Source organism: Fundulus heteroclitus, chromosome 6 (genome assembly GCF_011125445.2).
Source record: "Fundulus heteroclitus isolate FHET01 chromosome 6, MU-UCD_Fhet_4.1, whole genome shotgun sequence".
Classification (NCBI taxonomy): Eukaryota; Metazoa; Chordata; class Actinopteri; order Cyprinodontiformes; family Fundulidae; genus Fundulus; species Fundulus heteroclitus.
The window spans coordinates 793007-808560 of NC_046366.1; the positions used below are offsets into that span (position 1 = coordinate 793007).

The 15554-nt window shown below is 39.9% G+C and overlaps 1 protein-coding gene and 1 long non-coding RNA gene across 2 annotated transcripts; one reads left to right on the forward strand and one right to left on the reverse strand.

The window, feature by feature from the left end:
• Nucleotides 1–751: 751 nt before the first annotated feature.
• ptf1a (pancreas associated transcription factor 1a) lies at nucleotides 752–2840 on the reverse strand. Its single transcript, XM_012849739.3, has 2 exons — nucleotides 1672–2840; nucleotides 752–1550 (listed from the first exon to the last, which is right to left on the reverse strand). The coding sequence occupies exons 1-2, from the start codon at nucleotides 2273–2275 to the stop codon at nucleotides 1351–1353; spliced, it is 804 nt and encodes a 267-aa protein (XP_012705193.1). The 5' UTR covers nucleotides 2276–2840; the 3' UTR covers nucleotides 752–1350.
• Nucleotides 2303–10962, forward strand: LOC118563376. The gene is made up of 3 exons (XR_004931168.1): nucleotides 2303–2383; nucleotides 3848–3985; nucleotides 10414–10962. It is a non-coding gene; the product is annotated as an uncharacterized LOC118563376 (long non-coding RNA).
• Nucleotides 10963–15554: the final 4592 nt, after the last annotated feature.

The following is a 15554-nucleotide window of genomic DNA, read 5'->3' on the forward strand; positions in this document are numbered from 1 at the left end:
ATCCTCTCACACCATCACAGCGTCAAGAATGGTCAAGCTGAAGTGATTCTCTAACATTTGACTTTCTAATGGCCTTAATGAGATTACATGCTCCAGCAAAGGCGCGGCGGCGAAGGCAGACACTCAGAGGATGCAGGCTGCTGAGGGAGCAGAGAGAGAGAGAGAGAGAGAGAGATGTCAAAGAAAGGTGTCAGCAGGTGAAAAATCAGAGATTAGAGAGATTACATCAGAGATTAGATTTTCGTTTGAATCCACACGCACCTGAAACAGCAGGAAGCTGTGCGTCTCGCCTCGCCTCCAGTTGAGCCCTCCAGCGGCTCTGTAGCTGACGGTCCTCATGCTTGTGCCGGCAGGTCAGAGCCGCTTGCTTCATTTATGCCGCCGTGTCGATGCAGAGGGGGAGGCCGTGGGCAGGAGGACACGGGAAAAATGTGTCCTGGCAGCACCTGGCAGCACAGAGCCGCATTCAGCAGATCCCCACCCTGCTGCTGCTGCGCCCCCCTGCGCTTTAAACACCTTCCACTGTCGGGGGTATGGACTGGCTGCGCTTTTGCCTTTCATTTGCATACTTCAGTCATAGAAATATTTACCAATTTAAACTCACTCTCTGCTTCCTGATTTCCCCCCCCATAAAACCTACAACATAATATCGAAGCTCGCGCTTCATCGTTTGATCCAGCAACTATAAGTGTGGGTTGAAGGAGCTGGTTATGAAAAGAAAGCTTTGACAAAAGAAAGACATTAGATCAAGTTGATTTCATTTTGTTTATTGGAAAACGTTCACACGTTTTATAGAGCTCTAAAAATAAAATAGGTATGAAAGAAACTTTAAAAACTGGAGATCAAGGAAAAAAATCGTTTGATTCTGGAGTTTTTGTTGCTACTAAGGTGTCTGCAGGAAAATTTCCAGAACGTTGTCATTTGCATTCCAAGTACAAATATTATCCTGGTTGATATTGTCCCAATTTTTATCGAACAACATGAAGAAGATGAACATTTTGATATTTGACAAGAAATAAATCAGATTATTTATTATTAAGTGCGCTAATTTCTAGATATGACTCGATGTGCATCCCCTCACAAAAAAGACACAAACAAACAAAAATCATCTCACTGCATTTAAATTAAAATATATATTATTATATATAAGACAAATATAACAATAAATACACGATTGCCAGATGGGAAAATTACAAAAAATCCAATTATCAACATGATAAAAGTATGTAGGACAGTCACTGTGCGGTACAGTGCGCTCAGAATGTGCCGCACCTTCAGTGCTTATAGCTCACATTAACATAATGGCTTCAGGTTTCCTGAAGGAACATCAGGAGGTTCCGCCCTTTCTGTTCAGGCCACAAGGCCGAAAGGAGGTTCGTTTTCAATGTCCGTCAGGGCGGTCTGGTGCTGCTTCCGGGGGTCTTCCGGAGTCCACACCTTGGCGGTGCGGATAATGTTCTGCTCCCGGAGTTGCTTTTCATCGGACCAGGAGAGCGAGTGACCGGCGAGTGGAGGTAGGCCGTAGTCCGGGTCGCTGGGAGAAGGAGACCCTGAGGGAGAGAAGAGAAACATCAGCTGCCTGTTTTTTCTGTTTTTGTTTTTTTTTTACCCTAAAAAAAACCCACCCAGGCTGGAGGTGGAAAGATACAAGCGCCTCTTCTTTAGACTTACTTGTTCCTCTGTGGCAGATGATGACTTTCTTGGGCTGCGCGTGTGTCTCGCTGTTGGAGTTTCTGATTGGCAGGTCAGACTGCACGAGCTCAGCCAGGAAGTTGATGTAGCCGATCGCCAAGCGCAGGGTGTCCACCTTGGAGAGTCTTTTCTCGTAGGGCAGAGTCGGGATGTGAGATCGCAGCCCTTCAAAGGCGTCGTTGATGGACTGCATCCTCCTGCGCTCCCTGACGTTCGCAGCCTGCCGCAGCTGCTGCATCTCCATCTCAGAGCGCAGTCGCCTCCGGCGCTTCAGCAGCGGCCCGACGTGGCGGCCCGTCTGCGGGGAGAGGTCGGGGGTGCATGAAAAAGTTGGGGACGAGGAGGAAAAAGACAGGCTGCCAAGGTCATAGTCCCCATCGTATGGAGCCGCTCTGCCGCAGCCTTCTTTGCTGTAATAGTCCTGGAGGTGAGAGCTGAGGAAGTCTACATCTTCATCCAGAAAGTCCTCGGTGTCCAAGTGGCCGTCTCTGGAGGACTGGTCTGTGAAGAAGTCGTCATCATCGAAATAAGGAGGGGAGGAGAGAGAGTCGAGCGCAGAAAAGGGATCCAGAACAGCGTCCATGTTTGTTCACGCTGCTTTCATCTCCTGCTGCTGCGGAAACAATGGCGTCTTTTCCTTTTCCACCAACCTGTGGATCTGGCCCGGAGCTTCACTGATCAAAGTTTTCTTGTAGGTCGGCCACGCGAAGATTCTTTATAGCAACATCCCTAGTCGCGTGCCGCTTGCTAAGAGCGACAGCCAATCACAGCTCGGTCCGTGAGGCGCACCTCAACGCCATTCCCAGAAACCACGCCCCCGTTTCCTGCTTGCAGGAGGTCTGAGCTGAGCGGTGGCAGAGCAGCGGAGCTCGGTGACGGAACACTCCAACTGCTCCGCTGTTCAATCCCTGCTGCTGCTCCTTTCTGCAGGCCACCGGCAGCTCATTTCTCACATGCTTCCATTTGCTTTGCAGACCCCATTGCTGATGAATCACACTTAGTGGCATTTTAAACAGCCTGAATATATTTTTGATGGCCTTTTACCTTTAATCTTTTGCTATTAATCCTATACCAAATGGGAACTGCGGTTTCCCTTTTAAATAAAGTCACAAAAAAAAAAAAAAAAAAAAAAAAAAAACACTGGGGTAGTATTCCATTGCCTGGGAGCTTGAATAAAAACCCGGGGGGTAATAAATAACAACGACAAGTCGCTTACCGCAGCTTACATAGAACATATTTGTTCTATTTGATTAAATTATTTTTAATTTCCTCTAGTTTGTATATTTATTGTCTGTGTGCAAAACATTGTTCAGTTAGGGTAATTTTGTTCTGAATATAATAATAATAATAATAATAATAATAATAATAATAATAATAATAATAATAATAATAATAATAATAATAATAATAACATGTGTAAAAAAATCTGTTGGCTTAGGGTCTGAAAAATGGTCCATAAGTATTTTGGGAGTTTAAAAAAATATAAGAATGAATGAATGCGGTAATATTTATTTTTAAGGTATACAAAAAATGTTAATAAAAATTTAAAAGCATACAAATAAAACACTCCTGTTAATGTGACAAAGAAATCAGTTCGAACTCAATAAATTCTAGCCTGGTTTAATCCATTCCATATAGGCTACAGATATGTAGTTTTCACCATTTATAATTAAAACTATTTATTAATATTTGAAAATATACTAAAGTATCTATATGATGTCAAGTCATAATTCATCAGACGTCTTGAATACGACCATATATATATATATATATATATATATATATATATATATATATATATATATATATATATATATATATATATATATATATATATATATGACTTTGAAGCAATCAACTGGTTCCCTTATATAGGAAATTTTTGACCAATCTGTATGGTATGATTGATTTTGACTTTGTAAAGTGCCTCGAGATGATATGTTTCATGAATTGGCGCTATATAAATAAAATTGAATTTAATATATATATATATATATATATATATATATATATATATATATATATATATATATATATATATATATATATATATATATATATATCCTGCATCCTCCTGATATTAATATGTCAGTTTTAGATTGACTCGACTAGTCATATTAAGCTGTCTCCTATCTTCATCCTTTCACTAATGCAGATCCGTGGTGGCGCTGACTTTGATACCATCTAAAGTGAATATATGTAGAGTCACACACTACCCAAGCACGACGTCCTGCTTGAAAGCTGCCACTTGTGCACATGCAGAAGAGCTCTCAGCATCACCATTTATTTAGCGGTAAGTGCCATAAATACACACACCAGTGGAGTGGTCGATGCGCCACTTGTGCCAGACAGAGCTGGTTTGATTGGGAGAACTGGTTGACAAATAATGGCTCAGTGGAGGGCTGTGTGGCGCGCGCTCTATTGATACCTCACGCGACAAATCAAAGAAGCCCAGTATAGGCCTGGCGAAAAAAACACTACCCCCTGATCTGTGAGCACACATCTAATAAGGCCATCCAATGAAAGGATCACTTTGTCCTGTAAACAGAATGGAGCTTCAGCTGGGACAAGCTGCGTGTGCGCGCAGCCCGCGTGTATGAACACAGGTCGAGTAATAAAGCAAAGCTGCAACACGGGTCGTGGCCGTGGGAAGAAGACCATTTGCGCTGTTCAGTCAGTCAATGCAACAAGCCGCAGAATGATGAAGCTGTTAACTCGGCCGCACGTCTGGCGGGAGGGTACCACTCCACCCTGACTCTGCCAAATCATCCTTCATCAGCGTGTTAAAACATTTGCGTAGATACAATCAAAACTTCCGTTTCTGGTAAATCTCTGAAATCTGACCTTTTTTTATGTCAAGCTTCCTCAGGTGTTCTTTTCCTCAGAGCGCTCTGTGTGGTTTTTGGGGAGCTGCAGGTGTTACCCAGCTTGATAGACTAGTCTGATGAAGTTAGTAGAGCATATGTTTGGACATGCCTGTGAGTTAATTTTAATAATTGTATTGTAAATTATATAAGTAAAGCAGTGAGCATTTTGTCCTCATCTGTAAACAGGTTGGAAGTTTTTGTTCGCATCACCTTAGCCCTCCTCCCTCGCGTGTTTTGCCCCAGACCAAATGATAATTCGAACCGTGCCGGTTTTTAACGCACCGTGACCGTGCGCTCTACGGAGCTTCATTCACGTACTGTTGTTGAGAAGGAGGCGACCTGAGCAAGCGAACAAGTGTTTTGGTTCCCATGCAGCCTCCCGCTCTACAGAACGCAGCCGGCTGGACCCCTCCAGACCTCCAGACCGCTCTGACACCCCCACAAACAAAAAAGTGCTCACACAGAATCAGCTTGAACAGAAGGCAAAAAGCTGGGGAGGGGTGGGGTGGGGGGGGGGGGGGGGGGCACATACACTCATTTTAGATACGTTTAAGTTGCTAGTGAAAATTAATGAATGCATGAATTAAACATATGTTTTAACAAGCCCGCAGTCCTCTATTAAAAATGATTCTTTATTGATTTGATGTACTCTAATTTAAGATTTTGTGTTTTCATTGGCTGTAAGCAGAGTATCATAATTAACAGAAAAAAAGTCTTGAAAACTTCAGTCTGTATTGAAAAATTTTTTATAATTTGAATGGTGTTTTGACAATAAGCTTCAATTTATTTGCAGTCAAAATTACTCCAGTCTTAGTCTCTAGACCGACAGGCAGGCAGGCAGAGAGAAAGAAAGAAAGACAGACAGACAGACAGACAGACAGACAGACAGACAGACAGACAGACAGATATATAGTTTGATAGATAGATAGATAGATAGATAGATAGATAGATAGATAGATAGATAGATAGATAGATAGATAGATAGATAGATAGATAGATAGATAGATAGATAGATAGATAGATAGATAGATAGATAGATAGATAGATAGATAGATAGATAGATAGATAGATAGATAGATAGATAGATAGATAGATAGATAGATAGATAGATAGATAGATAGATAGATAGATAGATAGATAGATAGATAGATAGATAGATAGATAGATAGATAGATAGATAGATAGATAGATAGATAGATAGATAGAAGCCTAAAGAAGCATAGGTAAAAACACCAGAGGAGCCAAACAGCAGCGGCTGGTTGACAGAACAGTCACCCTAGACTGTTCATTGCATGGATTGAATACAAGAAGGCCTATGATTCAATGCCATACACTTGGATCCTGGAATACCTGAAGCTGTCCAAGGTCAACAACACTGTGAGAGCCTTCATTGCAAATTCCATGAGGCTGGGGAAAACCACCCTTGAGGCCAACTTCAAGCCAATTGCACAAATCTCCATCAAATGTGGAATATACCAAGGAGATGCTCAGTCCCCTCTACTGTTCTGCACAGACCTTAACCACTTCAGCCAAATAATCAGCAAGTCTGGCAACGGACAGTGACTCAGAAATGGGTCCGATGACATCTAGGAGTGAGCAAGACACTGACTCGCTGATCCACACCACCAGGATCTACAGCGGGGACATCAAAATGTAATTCGGGCTGGAGAAATGTGGCCAGATGGTGACAAAGAGAGGGAAGGTAATCCACACAGAGGGGATTACACTCCCAGAAGGGAGAATAGCAGATGTTGAGGAGAGCAATAAGTACCTTGGAATACCACAAGCAAATGGCAGCCATGAAGAGGCCACAAGGAAAGCAGCAACAGCCAAATACCTGCAACAAGTAAGGCAAGTTCTGAGAAGTCAGCTCAATGGCAAGAACAAGGTCTGGGCAATCAACAGCTATGCCTTGCCAATAATCAGATACCCTGTTGGAATAAGTTGGCCTAAGGAGGAAATCCAGGCTTCTGATGTTAAGACACAAAAGCTACTCACCATGCATGGTGGATTCCACCCCAAATCCAGTATCCACAGGTTATACATTAAACACAAAAAAGGAGGCAGAGGCCTAGTGAGCATCAGAGCCATCATTGAAGATGAAACATTCAAGCTCCAAGAATATATCAGGAAGATGGCCCCAAGGGATGAAGTGCACAGTGACTGTCTCAGAGAATGGAAGCTGAAAGAGAAGGAACTGATGGAACCATCGCGGGAGGAAAAACCCTGCATGGGATGTACCACCGACAGATAGCTGAAGTGGCTGATATGACCACATCCTACCAATGGCTAGAGAGGGCTGGACTGAAGGACAGCACTGAAACACTTGGATTAATCGTTTATTTTGACAGCTCTGTCTACTGCATATAGGCAACCGAATGAGGGTAGTAGTTGCCAAGCCTACCCTGGACACACACATTTTGTTGTCCAATTTCATTTTCTTACATCTATTGCCCTCATAGATTCCTGAAGCTAAGCTCGGATGTACATTGTACATTTCAATAAAGATTATCAACATGCCTCTGAACTTTGACTTTTTGCACCATTGCAACACTTATAGGCAATATATATTCTGCTCCATGAAATCCATGCTATTGCTCAGTTGTGTTTAATATAGTTTAATATAACAGTATGTTATATTCAACAAATTAGAATATAATTGAAAAATACATTTTTTAGTAATTCAGTTCACTACAGGAAAAACATTATATAGATTAACACAGGCAGATGATATTTTTAAGCCTTTATTTCTGTTAATCCTGATTTAATATTAGAATATTGCATTAGACCAATTAAAAAGCTACATTTTCATCCAGAAATGGGGTCTTAATGAAATGTGTGTTTAATACTTGCTTCAAGGTATTTTCTTTTTCAAAAGGTACTTTTAATCTTCTAAACAAGCCTCTTAGAAATAAATAATTTAATGAATGCCACTCTATATGGTTCCTTAATATATTTGCATTGTACTAAAATGTATTAATTTAGGCCTCTTTGGTGTCGGCAGTCTAACCTTTTGTCCATGTTGGCAGTTTTTTCTTAAATTCCTTTTACTTTCATACTTTCAGTAGTTTTGAAACCGGTACTATAACTTTAACTTGAGTAAACAGCTTGAGTGAATACTTAAATTTTTAATGAAGTATTTTTAAACCCTAGTATTCTACCTGAGTAATAAATGTGAATACTTTTGACACCTCAGTTTTTTCTGCATGTGAACCTGGTATCTGGCAGATGCTAGAAAAGTAAACCCAAAAAGTGAACTACAGCTCACACATGTGTGGAATTAGAAGTTAATCCTTCCTCAGAGTGATTCAGTGGTAATCCATGTAATCTGTCGCTGTAGGGGATTATCCATCTGGATGACTATAACAAATTAAAAGGATTTACTGAACAGTAAATTAACATCTTCAGGCCCCACAAACTTTGCTCTGTTGGTGACCTGAAGGCAGCAGTTTGTGAAAAGTCTTTTAGGGTTTTATTCATCAAGTGTTCAAAGTCAGTTGTTGGAAATTTGGCAGCAAAGCGGATTCCCACATCAGAAATTAGGGTTGATTTTAGATCTGCAGATTTTGCACGACAACCTATGTTACCACAAAGGGAATATTTGTGAAATTGGTACTTTTGTTAATTGATTTTTATGTTTTTTGTGTCAACATCCATTTTGTGCTTTTTGTTTTCTTTTTTTTCTTTTTTTCGGGGGGGGGGGTGTACTTCAGTTCTGGTCTTTTATTGTTTTTTCTACTTATTTGTAGTCTAACATGTTGCACAGCGTCCTATTAGTTCTGTAGTTTATAACTGAATAGAATAGAATAGAATAGAATAGAATAGAATAGAATAGAATAGAATAGAATAGAATAGAATAGAATAGAATGCTCCATTTTGTCATTACAGTGTATAATGAGATGGAAAGTTTCCCCTTTTTGTTGCAGACATAAAGTATATACAAAAATAGTGCAAAGCTACTATTAGCAGTTAGAAAATGTAAAAATACTTAAAATACATCAAATGTATAAAACTTGTAAAAGTATAAAAGTATATTTATCAGATGAAAACAGACAGTTGCAGCAGTAAACATGTATTGCACAGTTAAAACTGAATAAACAGGCCACAGAATCAGTGTTAGTGAGAGTCATTAGACATACTTTTAACAGGAAGTGTTTAAGTAATAAATACACATTTAAAGATCTCCTTCATTCACAATCACTTTTCATTATTTAAGAACTGAACTTTAACCTGTTTCATATGGTAGCAGCTTTCTGTTTCGATGAGATGAAAACTCCCCTTTAACAGGAAGGAAAAACCTCCAGCAGAACCAGGCTCAGTGTGAACGGCACTGGGGGTTAGAGAAGACAGAGCAGACACAAAAAATAGAAACAAGAAAAGCACAGAAGCACGCATTGATCCAGGAGTACTTTCAATGTTATATGGTAATAGCAGGTGATCTGTCTTCCCTGGATGATGTTACAGGTAACAGAATGACAGACCAGGTGCATCTACTATGAAAAAAAATCACAGAGAACAAAAAGGTAAAAGATGAAATAACAATCAAGCAATGCAAATTGGAGAACAGTAAGGGAACCCAGCAGAGTGAGAGAAACAGACCCTGCTGTCCTCCGGTAGCCTAAGCCTATAGCAGCATAACTATAGAGGTAGCTCACGTTAACTATAGGCCACAAGCCACTCTAACTATAGGCTTTGTCAAAAAGGATAGTTTTAAGATTAGTCTTAAAAGTAGACAGGGTGTCTGCCTCACAGACAAAAATTGGGAGTTGGTTCCACAGGAGAGGAGCCTGATAACTAAAGGATCTGCCTCCCATTCTACTTTTAGAGACTCTAGGAACCACCAGCAGACCTGCAGTCTGAGAGCGAAGTGCTCTGTTAGGAACATACGGGGTAATCAGAGCTCTGATATATGATGGAGCTTGATTATTAAGGGCTTTATACGTGAGAAGAAGAATTTTAAATTATATTTTTGATTTAACAGGAAGGCAATGAAGGGAAGCTAAAATTGAAGAAATATGATCCCGCTTGTTGATTTTCATCAGAACTCTTGCTGCAGCATTTTGGATCAGCTGAAGACTTTGAATTGCATTTTGTGGACTTCCTGATAGTAAAGAATTACAATAGTCCAGCCTTGAAGTAACAAATGCATGGACTAGTTTTTCAGCATCACCCCTGGACAGAATATTTCTAATTTTGGCAATATTCCTGAGTTGAAAAAAGGAAACTATGGAAACCTGTTTAATATGGGATTTAAATGACATGTCTTGGTCAAAAATAGCACCAAGATTTTTTACTTTATTACTAGAGGCCAAGTCAATGCCATCCAGATTAAGTGATTGATTAATTTGTTTAATTTTTGAGGGCTCTGGTCCAAAGATTAGAACTTCTGTCTTGTCAGAATTTAAAAGTAGGAAATTTAAAGTCATCAGACATGTGTTTTATAGTCATCCAGGTCTTAACAGTAATGCTGAGTTTAGTGTTTTAGTGAATTATTTTTGACATAAATTGTCAATGTCTCATAACTATGATGATTGTAGTATTAATATATATTTGGGGGACTTCTGTGAAAAATGGGACACATGGCTCACGAAAAGCCGTATAACAGCCTTATATCATTAGTGATCTCAGCATCAGTATTGTTTCTTGTTTATGATATTCTTTGTACAAACCCACAAACTGTTTTCCCTCTTATTTTCCTTGATTTCTTTTCTGTCACTCATATAATGTAAAATTTCCCAATAAAAAATAAAGTATTAAAAATATTTGGGATTAGTAACAGTTTAAAGTCAAATGCAAATGATAAATGGTTGTAAAGGATTTTCTGACATCAGTTCAATATGCTTACCTCTGACAGATTTGAAGACTTCCAGATGAACAAGAAGATCACAAATGAACCTCAACACCCTTCCATTCAGCAATTTCTAGACTCTCATGCTGGCAAGTGCAGCGTAAATCCTCCACGACAGAAAGCCATCACAAATGCATTACTTTTGACTTGATTATTGATTGCAACCTAACCCTGTCTATTGTGGAAAACAACAGTTTTCAGCACTTGTCAGTAGTTGACAACAAATTCAGTCTGGTATGTCGCAAAACAATTACGTCAAAAATAGAGAATCTTGCTGCAGATAAACGTTCAATGGTTAAAAAAAGAGTGTTGGCCGATTCCAGTTTTTTGCCCCGATACTGATACCCGATACCTGGTTGTGCAGTATTGGCTGATACCGATACCATACCGATACCATCTGTTTGAAATTGATGTGTGTGTGTATATATGAAGAAATGCATACTGTTTAGGGTAGTAGAAGTTTTTATTTCCTACCTGGAATAGGTGACAATAGTTGAATAAACTGTTGGCTCTCAAAGGCCAAAATAGTGCAACATTCGTGAAATTATAACATGTATAATAGTAGTGCAACAGTAAGACAGTAAAATTACATTAATTGTAGCTGACGCAGAAAAAGGGTGTTTTATTTTGTTATTTGTTTTTTTTTTTGTGTGTGTGTGTGTGTGCTAAGACTACAAGATTTGTCATGTTACTGACATCTATTGGTGAATCTGAGTACTGCGCCAAGAGCTGAACTGGTATGGAGCACATGTTCAAATGAGAGACTTGCATATACAGACAGAAGACAAAGACGGCTAGCAGGACATTTTTTGATTCAAAACACGGACATAATGTTAAAAAACCTCACCTAAATGTTTGGTCAGAAGGTGCACACGGTATGTTTATGTATTTTATTCCGTAAGGTTTGTTTTGTTGTAAATGCTATTAAGCTAACATCTGTGTTTAAAATGTTCATTCATTATAATTTTTCATGGTGTTAGCTGGCAAAAAAGAAGATTTGCTGTGTGACTAAGAAAATAAAAGCTGGTCAAACATCAGTTGGAGCGTGGCTTTAATCTGAACCAGACGAAAAACTTTTGGGAGCAGTTACATTAATAATTGAATAATTTCTTTTAAACCCTGAGTTTTGGCTCTCAAATGGCAAAATAGTGCAACTTTCATGAACTTATATAGCATGTATAATACTAATCGGGAGAGAGAAGGCAGCGTTCAAGTGACATACAAACATCAAAATGGTATCGTGCCCCATTTGTTGGTACTCGCCAATACCGATACCACCGTTTTAGTGCTGGATCGGGGCTCCGTCCGATACTGGTATCGGTATCGGTGCAACACTTGTAAAAACTCAGTTGAGGAGACTGGTCATGTTGCAGTTGTACAAAGCTAAACTAGACCACATTATTAGTGACAATGCTTCCAATATGCTGAAAGCCGTCACTGTATGCTTCTCCACTGAGCAAGGTAAGAAACATGACGTTGGTGGTCATCTTGACCCAGAGATCTGGCATGACTTAACCTTGGAAGATCAGGAAACAGTAGGTGCTGCTCTGGCACAGACACAGCACTGCAGTGATTTGCACACACACTTCAGCTGGTGGTGACGGATAGCTTGACAGAACATCTAAACATCTAAAACTCTGTGCTGTCCTTGAAATGGCTGGGTACAAGAAATTCTTCTTCACAGCACATGAGCAGGGCCTGTTGAAGGAGATGCTGGAAATCTTAAAGCCTTTCAAAGAAGCAACTGATCTGACCCAAAGTGATAAAATAGTGACAATCCGTGCTGTTGTTCCATCTGTGTTGTCCCTCAATCACCACTTTGAGAAACTTAAGCCTCAAGTCTGTTTGCTGAATGGTCTGTTCAGGTGTCTCCAGGCATCTTTGAACCTTAACTGTTTGGAATATTTATTTGAGGCTATAGCAGAAGATGGGATCAATGCCCCCCCCCCCCCTACCCCCTCCCTTACAGATCCAGTGTACCTCAAACCAGCTGCTTTGAATCCCACATTTTCTTTGTTGTGGGTGGGCCACCATGTGGTGGGCAGCCGTGACATAAAGACAAGGGTGACACAAAAGGTTAAAGGTAATGACTGAATTTATTGTACAATTCCTCTGTAATTTTGTCTAGGGTTGTAATAAGGGTTTTTTGCTGCAGCTAATTTGATGTTTTGTCTGATCCTGCAAGATTCTACATATCCTGTAAAGTCAGAGCAACCTGTGACTTCTGGTGGTGAAGATCAAGAGGACTGTGAAGATAGAGGACTCTTTGATGCTTACTGTACGACGCATAAGAAGGATGTGGAGGCCCGTCCAGTGCTACAGCTAAGACACTACCTGGATATTGCTGATGGTCATAATGCCCTCTTGATCTGAACAAATAACATTAAGACTCCTCCTTCACTGTTTCATGTGGCCACCAGAGTCTTGGCATTCCCTGCATGTAGTGCTCTAGGAGGGAGCCTTTAGTGATGGTGGCACCATTTCAAAGCCTCATCGTGCACAAATGACAGACTGTTGGTCTGTTTGGTCTTTTGCAAATACAATACAGTATATCTAACATAAATAATGTAAAGTGCAGATTCCTATTCATTGTTCAGTTCATATATTTTTTGTTTCTCACTGTCATTCACACATTGACAAATACAAACATGTTCCCAGAGACCACATAGAGGGGCGAGAACATAAATTGACTGCAATGGTTCATCGTATTGAACTGTGGAAATGTCAGCACTTTTTGTTTGAATATGAAGTTCTGCTTTTGCATTTTTCACTGAATATTGTAACAAAAATATTAGTTCAAATGAAGACCATTCTTGAAGCTAAGGTTAAATTTTACTGTACAGCATAGAGGTGCAATTCAGAACTACTTTTTGTATATTTTGTAAGGTCAGATGCCCTGGTTTCATCATGTGTTGAGGTAAATACAATGCAGAATGACTTGAAATTAGGAGTGTCAGACTTGGGACTTGATTTGAGAGTTACCTGTCTTTATTTGAGACTTGACTTGGGACTTGAAGATAAAGACTTGAGACTTGTGTTAGGATATCAACGAGGTCAAGTGGAACGAGCTGTTTATCCCAGAACTGCATGGCACACTTAGATAGCACTGACCCAAAAGATTGGCACATATCTATCAGATCCCGCCCCGGAGGTGACACAGTTTATCTACTGATGTCACAGTTTGGATGTGTACAGCCCTTGCATGGGTGTGTACCTAGATCCCTATATAATGTTTGTGTGATGAGCAATCGGGGCTTCTTGCCGATCAAGAGCCCATCAGCGCTGATGTGACTGTAACTCTTTCTCTGTCTTTATGTAGATAAAATATAACTAAAAGTATACTTGTCTGTTTTATGCGTCCTACAATTAAGGTAATAAGTAAGTGGGGGTCGCCTGACTGGGTAAAAAGAGCTGGGTCCACCGAGGGTGTTTCACCGTAGACGGGGTACGATGAAGACAGTAACACTTGCAAAACAGTTACTTGGTCCCACCTCTGGCTGTCTGAGTAAAACTGTCATACAAAGGTTAATTAGCTAAATAATCATGTGTCTATCTGGTCCTGAGTCAGGTCTTTGCTGGACTTTTTCCTGTCTTATGAAGATGTGACATTCAGATGCTGTTCATCTGCAGCAGATGCTAACTGAAAATAAAAATAGAACTTTCAAAACCTGCACTCAGAAATTGTGCATGCTTGATGAAAGAAGGTGTAAGGACACATTTCTGGTTCAGACAGAATGTAGTTGACCAGATATTGGCTTACATATTATCTTTCATCAGAAGATTTCTGAAGCCCCTCAGCTTTTGGAAAGCATTCCTGAAGTGCATAATTATTACTTATCTTTTTTAGCCTTGCTTTCAATAATAAATAATTTTCTTTATATAATCATATTCTATCATTATTAAAATGCTATTTTATGTTTAGTTTAATTATCTTCTGGTTAAAGAGTTTGACTTTTTTGTCCACTAGAATTTCAAAATGTTTAAGTTTTTTGTCTGTTTCTGTAGTTTTTTCTCATTTATGTTTGAAAGCAATACATATATGCCAATTCCTAACTTCTACAATTGAATTTATATTCTGTTGGAGTTATTTATGTTTATCCTTAGTTCCCCCCAGCGTACTGTATAGCAATGTGGCAATAAGAATTGATGTCTTAATGCCAAATAGAGCTCGACAGATTTTACTTTCACAAGTGGAGCAATCAGCTTTCGCCATAGTGCTCCGCTTCATTTATGCATGCAAATAGTTTTATTGTGATTCCTATGGGGAGAATTTCAAATTATGTGGACACTACAACGGGGAAGTAGGAGAGTAAAGGAAGAACAACAAGAGAAAAAAAAGAAAGAGAAGAGGTGAAAGAAAGAAGAGACAAAAGGGAAAGAATGATAAAACGTCTTCCGTCTGCTTCATCACCTGGAAAGAGATATGTAAAAAGAACAGCACAACCAACGGACACAGTGCAACAGATACAATAGAGTAACACCTTGATACCACTGCTAAATCATATGTATTATTGTTTAAACTGACATGTATAATGTGATACCTGAGAAAAGAAAGTAAAAAAAAATAAAATTACAGGCTTTCTGTGTAGAAGTGAACACTTAGCACCTGGAACCCAGCACCTGTGAGTGCCCGCGAAAGTGCATCCGCGTATGCAAAATTCATCTGTTACGGCCCCTGGCCTCTTGAGGCTGTGCAGGCTCCTTTGTTTTGTCATGCAGGTTCAGCTGTGCAAGAAGACCTTTGCTGATTGGCTGCCTGGAGGCTGCAGGAGAGCAGCCACTCCATTGGACCAGCAAAACCAATCAGACTCTGATGAGGCCCACCTGAACTGTATAATAGGCCTGGAAATCATTCCTTCAGGGGGACAGCTAGTAGGAAGAGGTTTTGTAAAGCTGTTCCCCAACCTTTTGTTTGCTACTGTTTTGCAGACCTCTTGGAACTTTTGTGTGCTCTGCTGAAGCAGTCTGACTGTTTGTGTTTGCTAGCTCTAAGCTAGTGGGGGGGTTTGGTGCTCCCTGTTGTCTTTTGATTTGGATTGTTTTGGACTCCTTTGAATTAGTTGTGCTTCCTAGTTTGGTTAAACCCTTAGTAATTTACTTTACTCTAAGCACTGTTAAGATTATCAGACCTTTTGTGTTAAACGGGG

Bases quoted from the DNA above. Each gene is read 5' to 3' on its own strand.
- ptf1a (XM_012849739.3), bottom strand. From the start codon at position 2,275: ATGGACGCTGTTCTGGATCCCTTTTCTGCGCTCGACTCTCTCTCCTCC. The intron at 1,551-1,671 runs GTAAGTCTAAAG...TCTCTCCCTCAG, and splicing joins CATCTGCCACAGAGGAACAA to GGTCTCCTTCTCCCAGCGAC.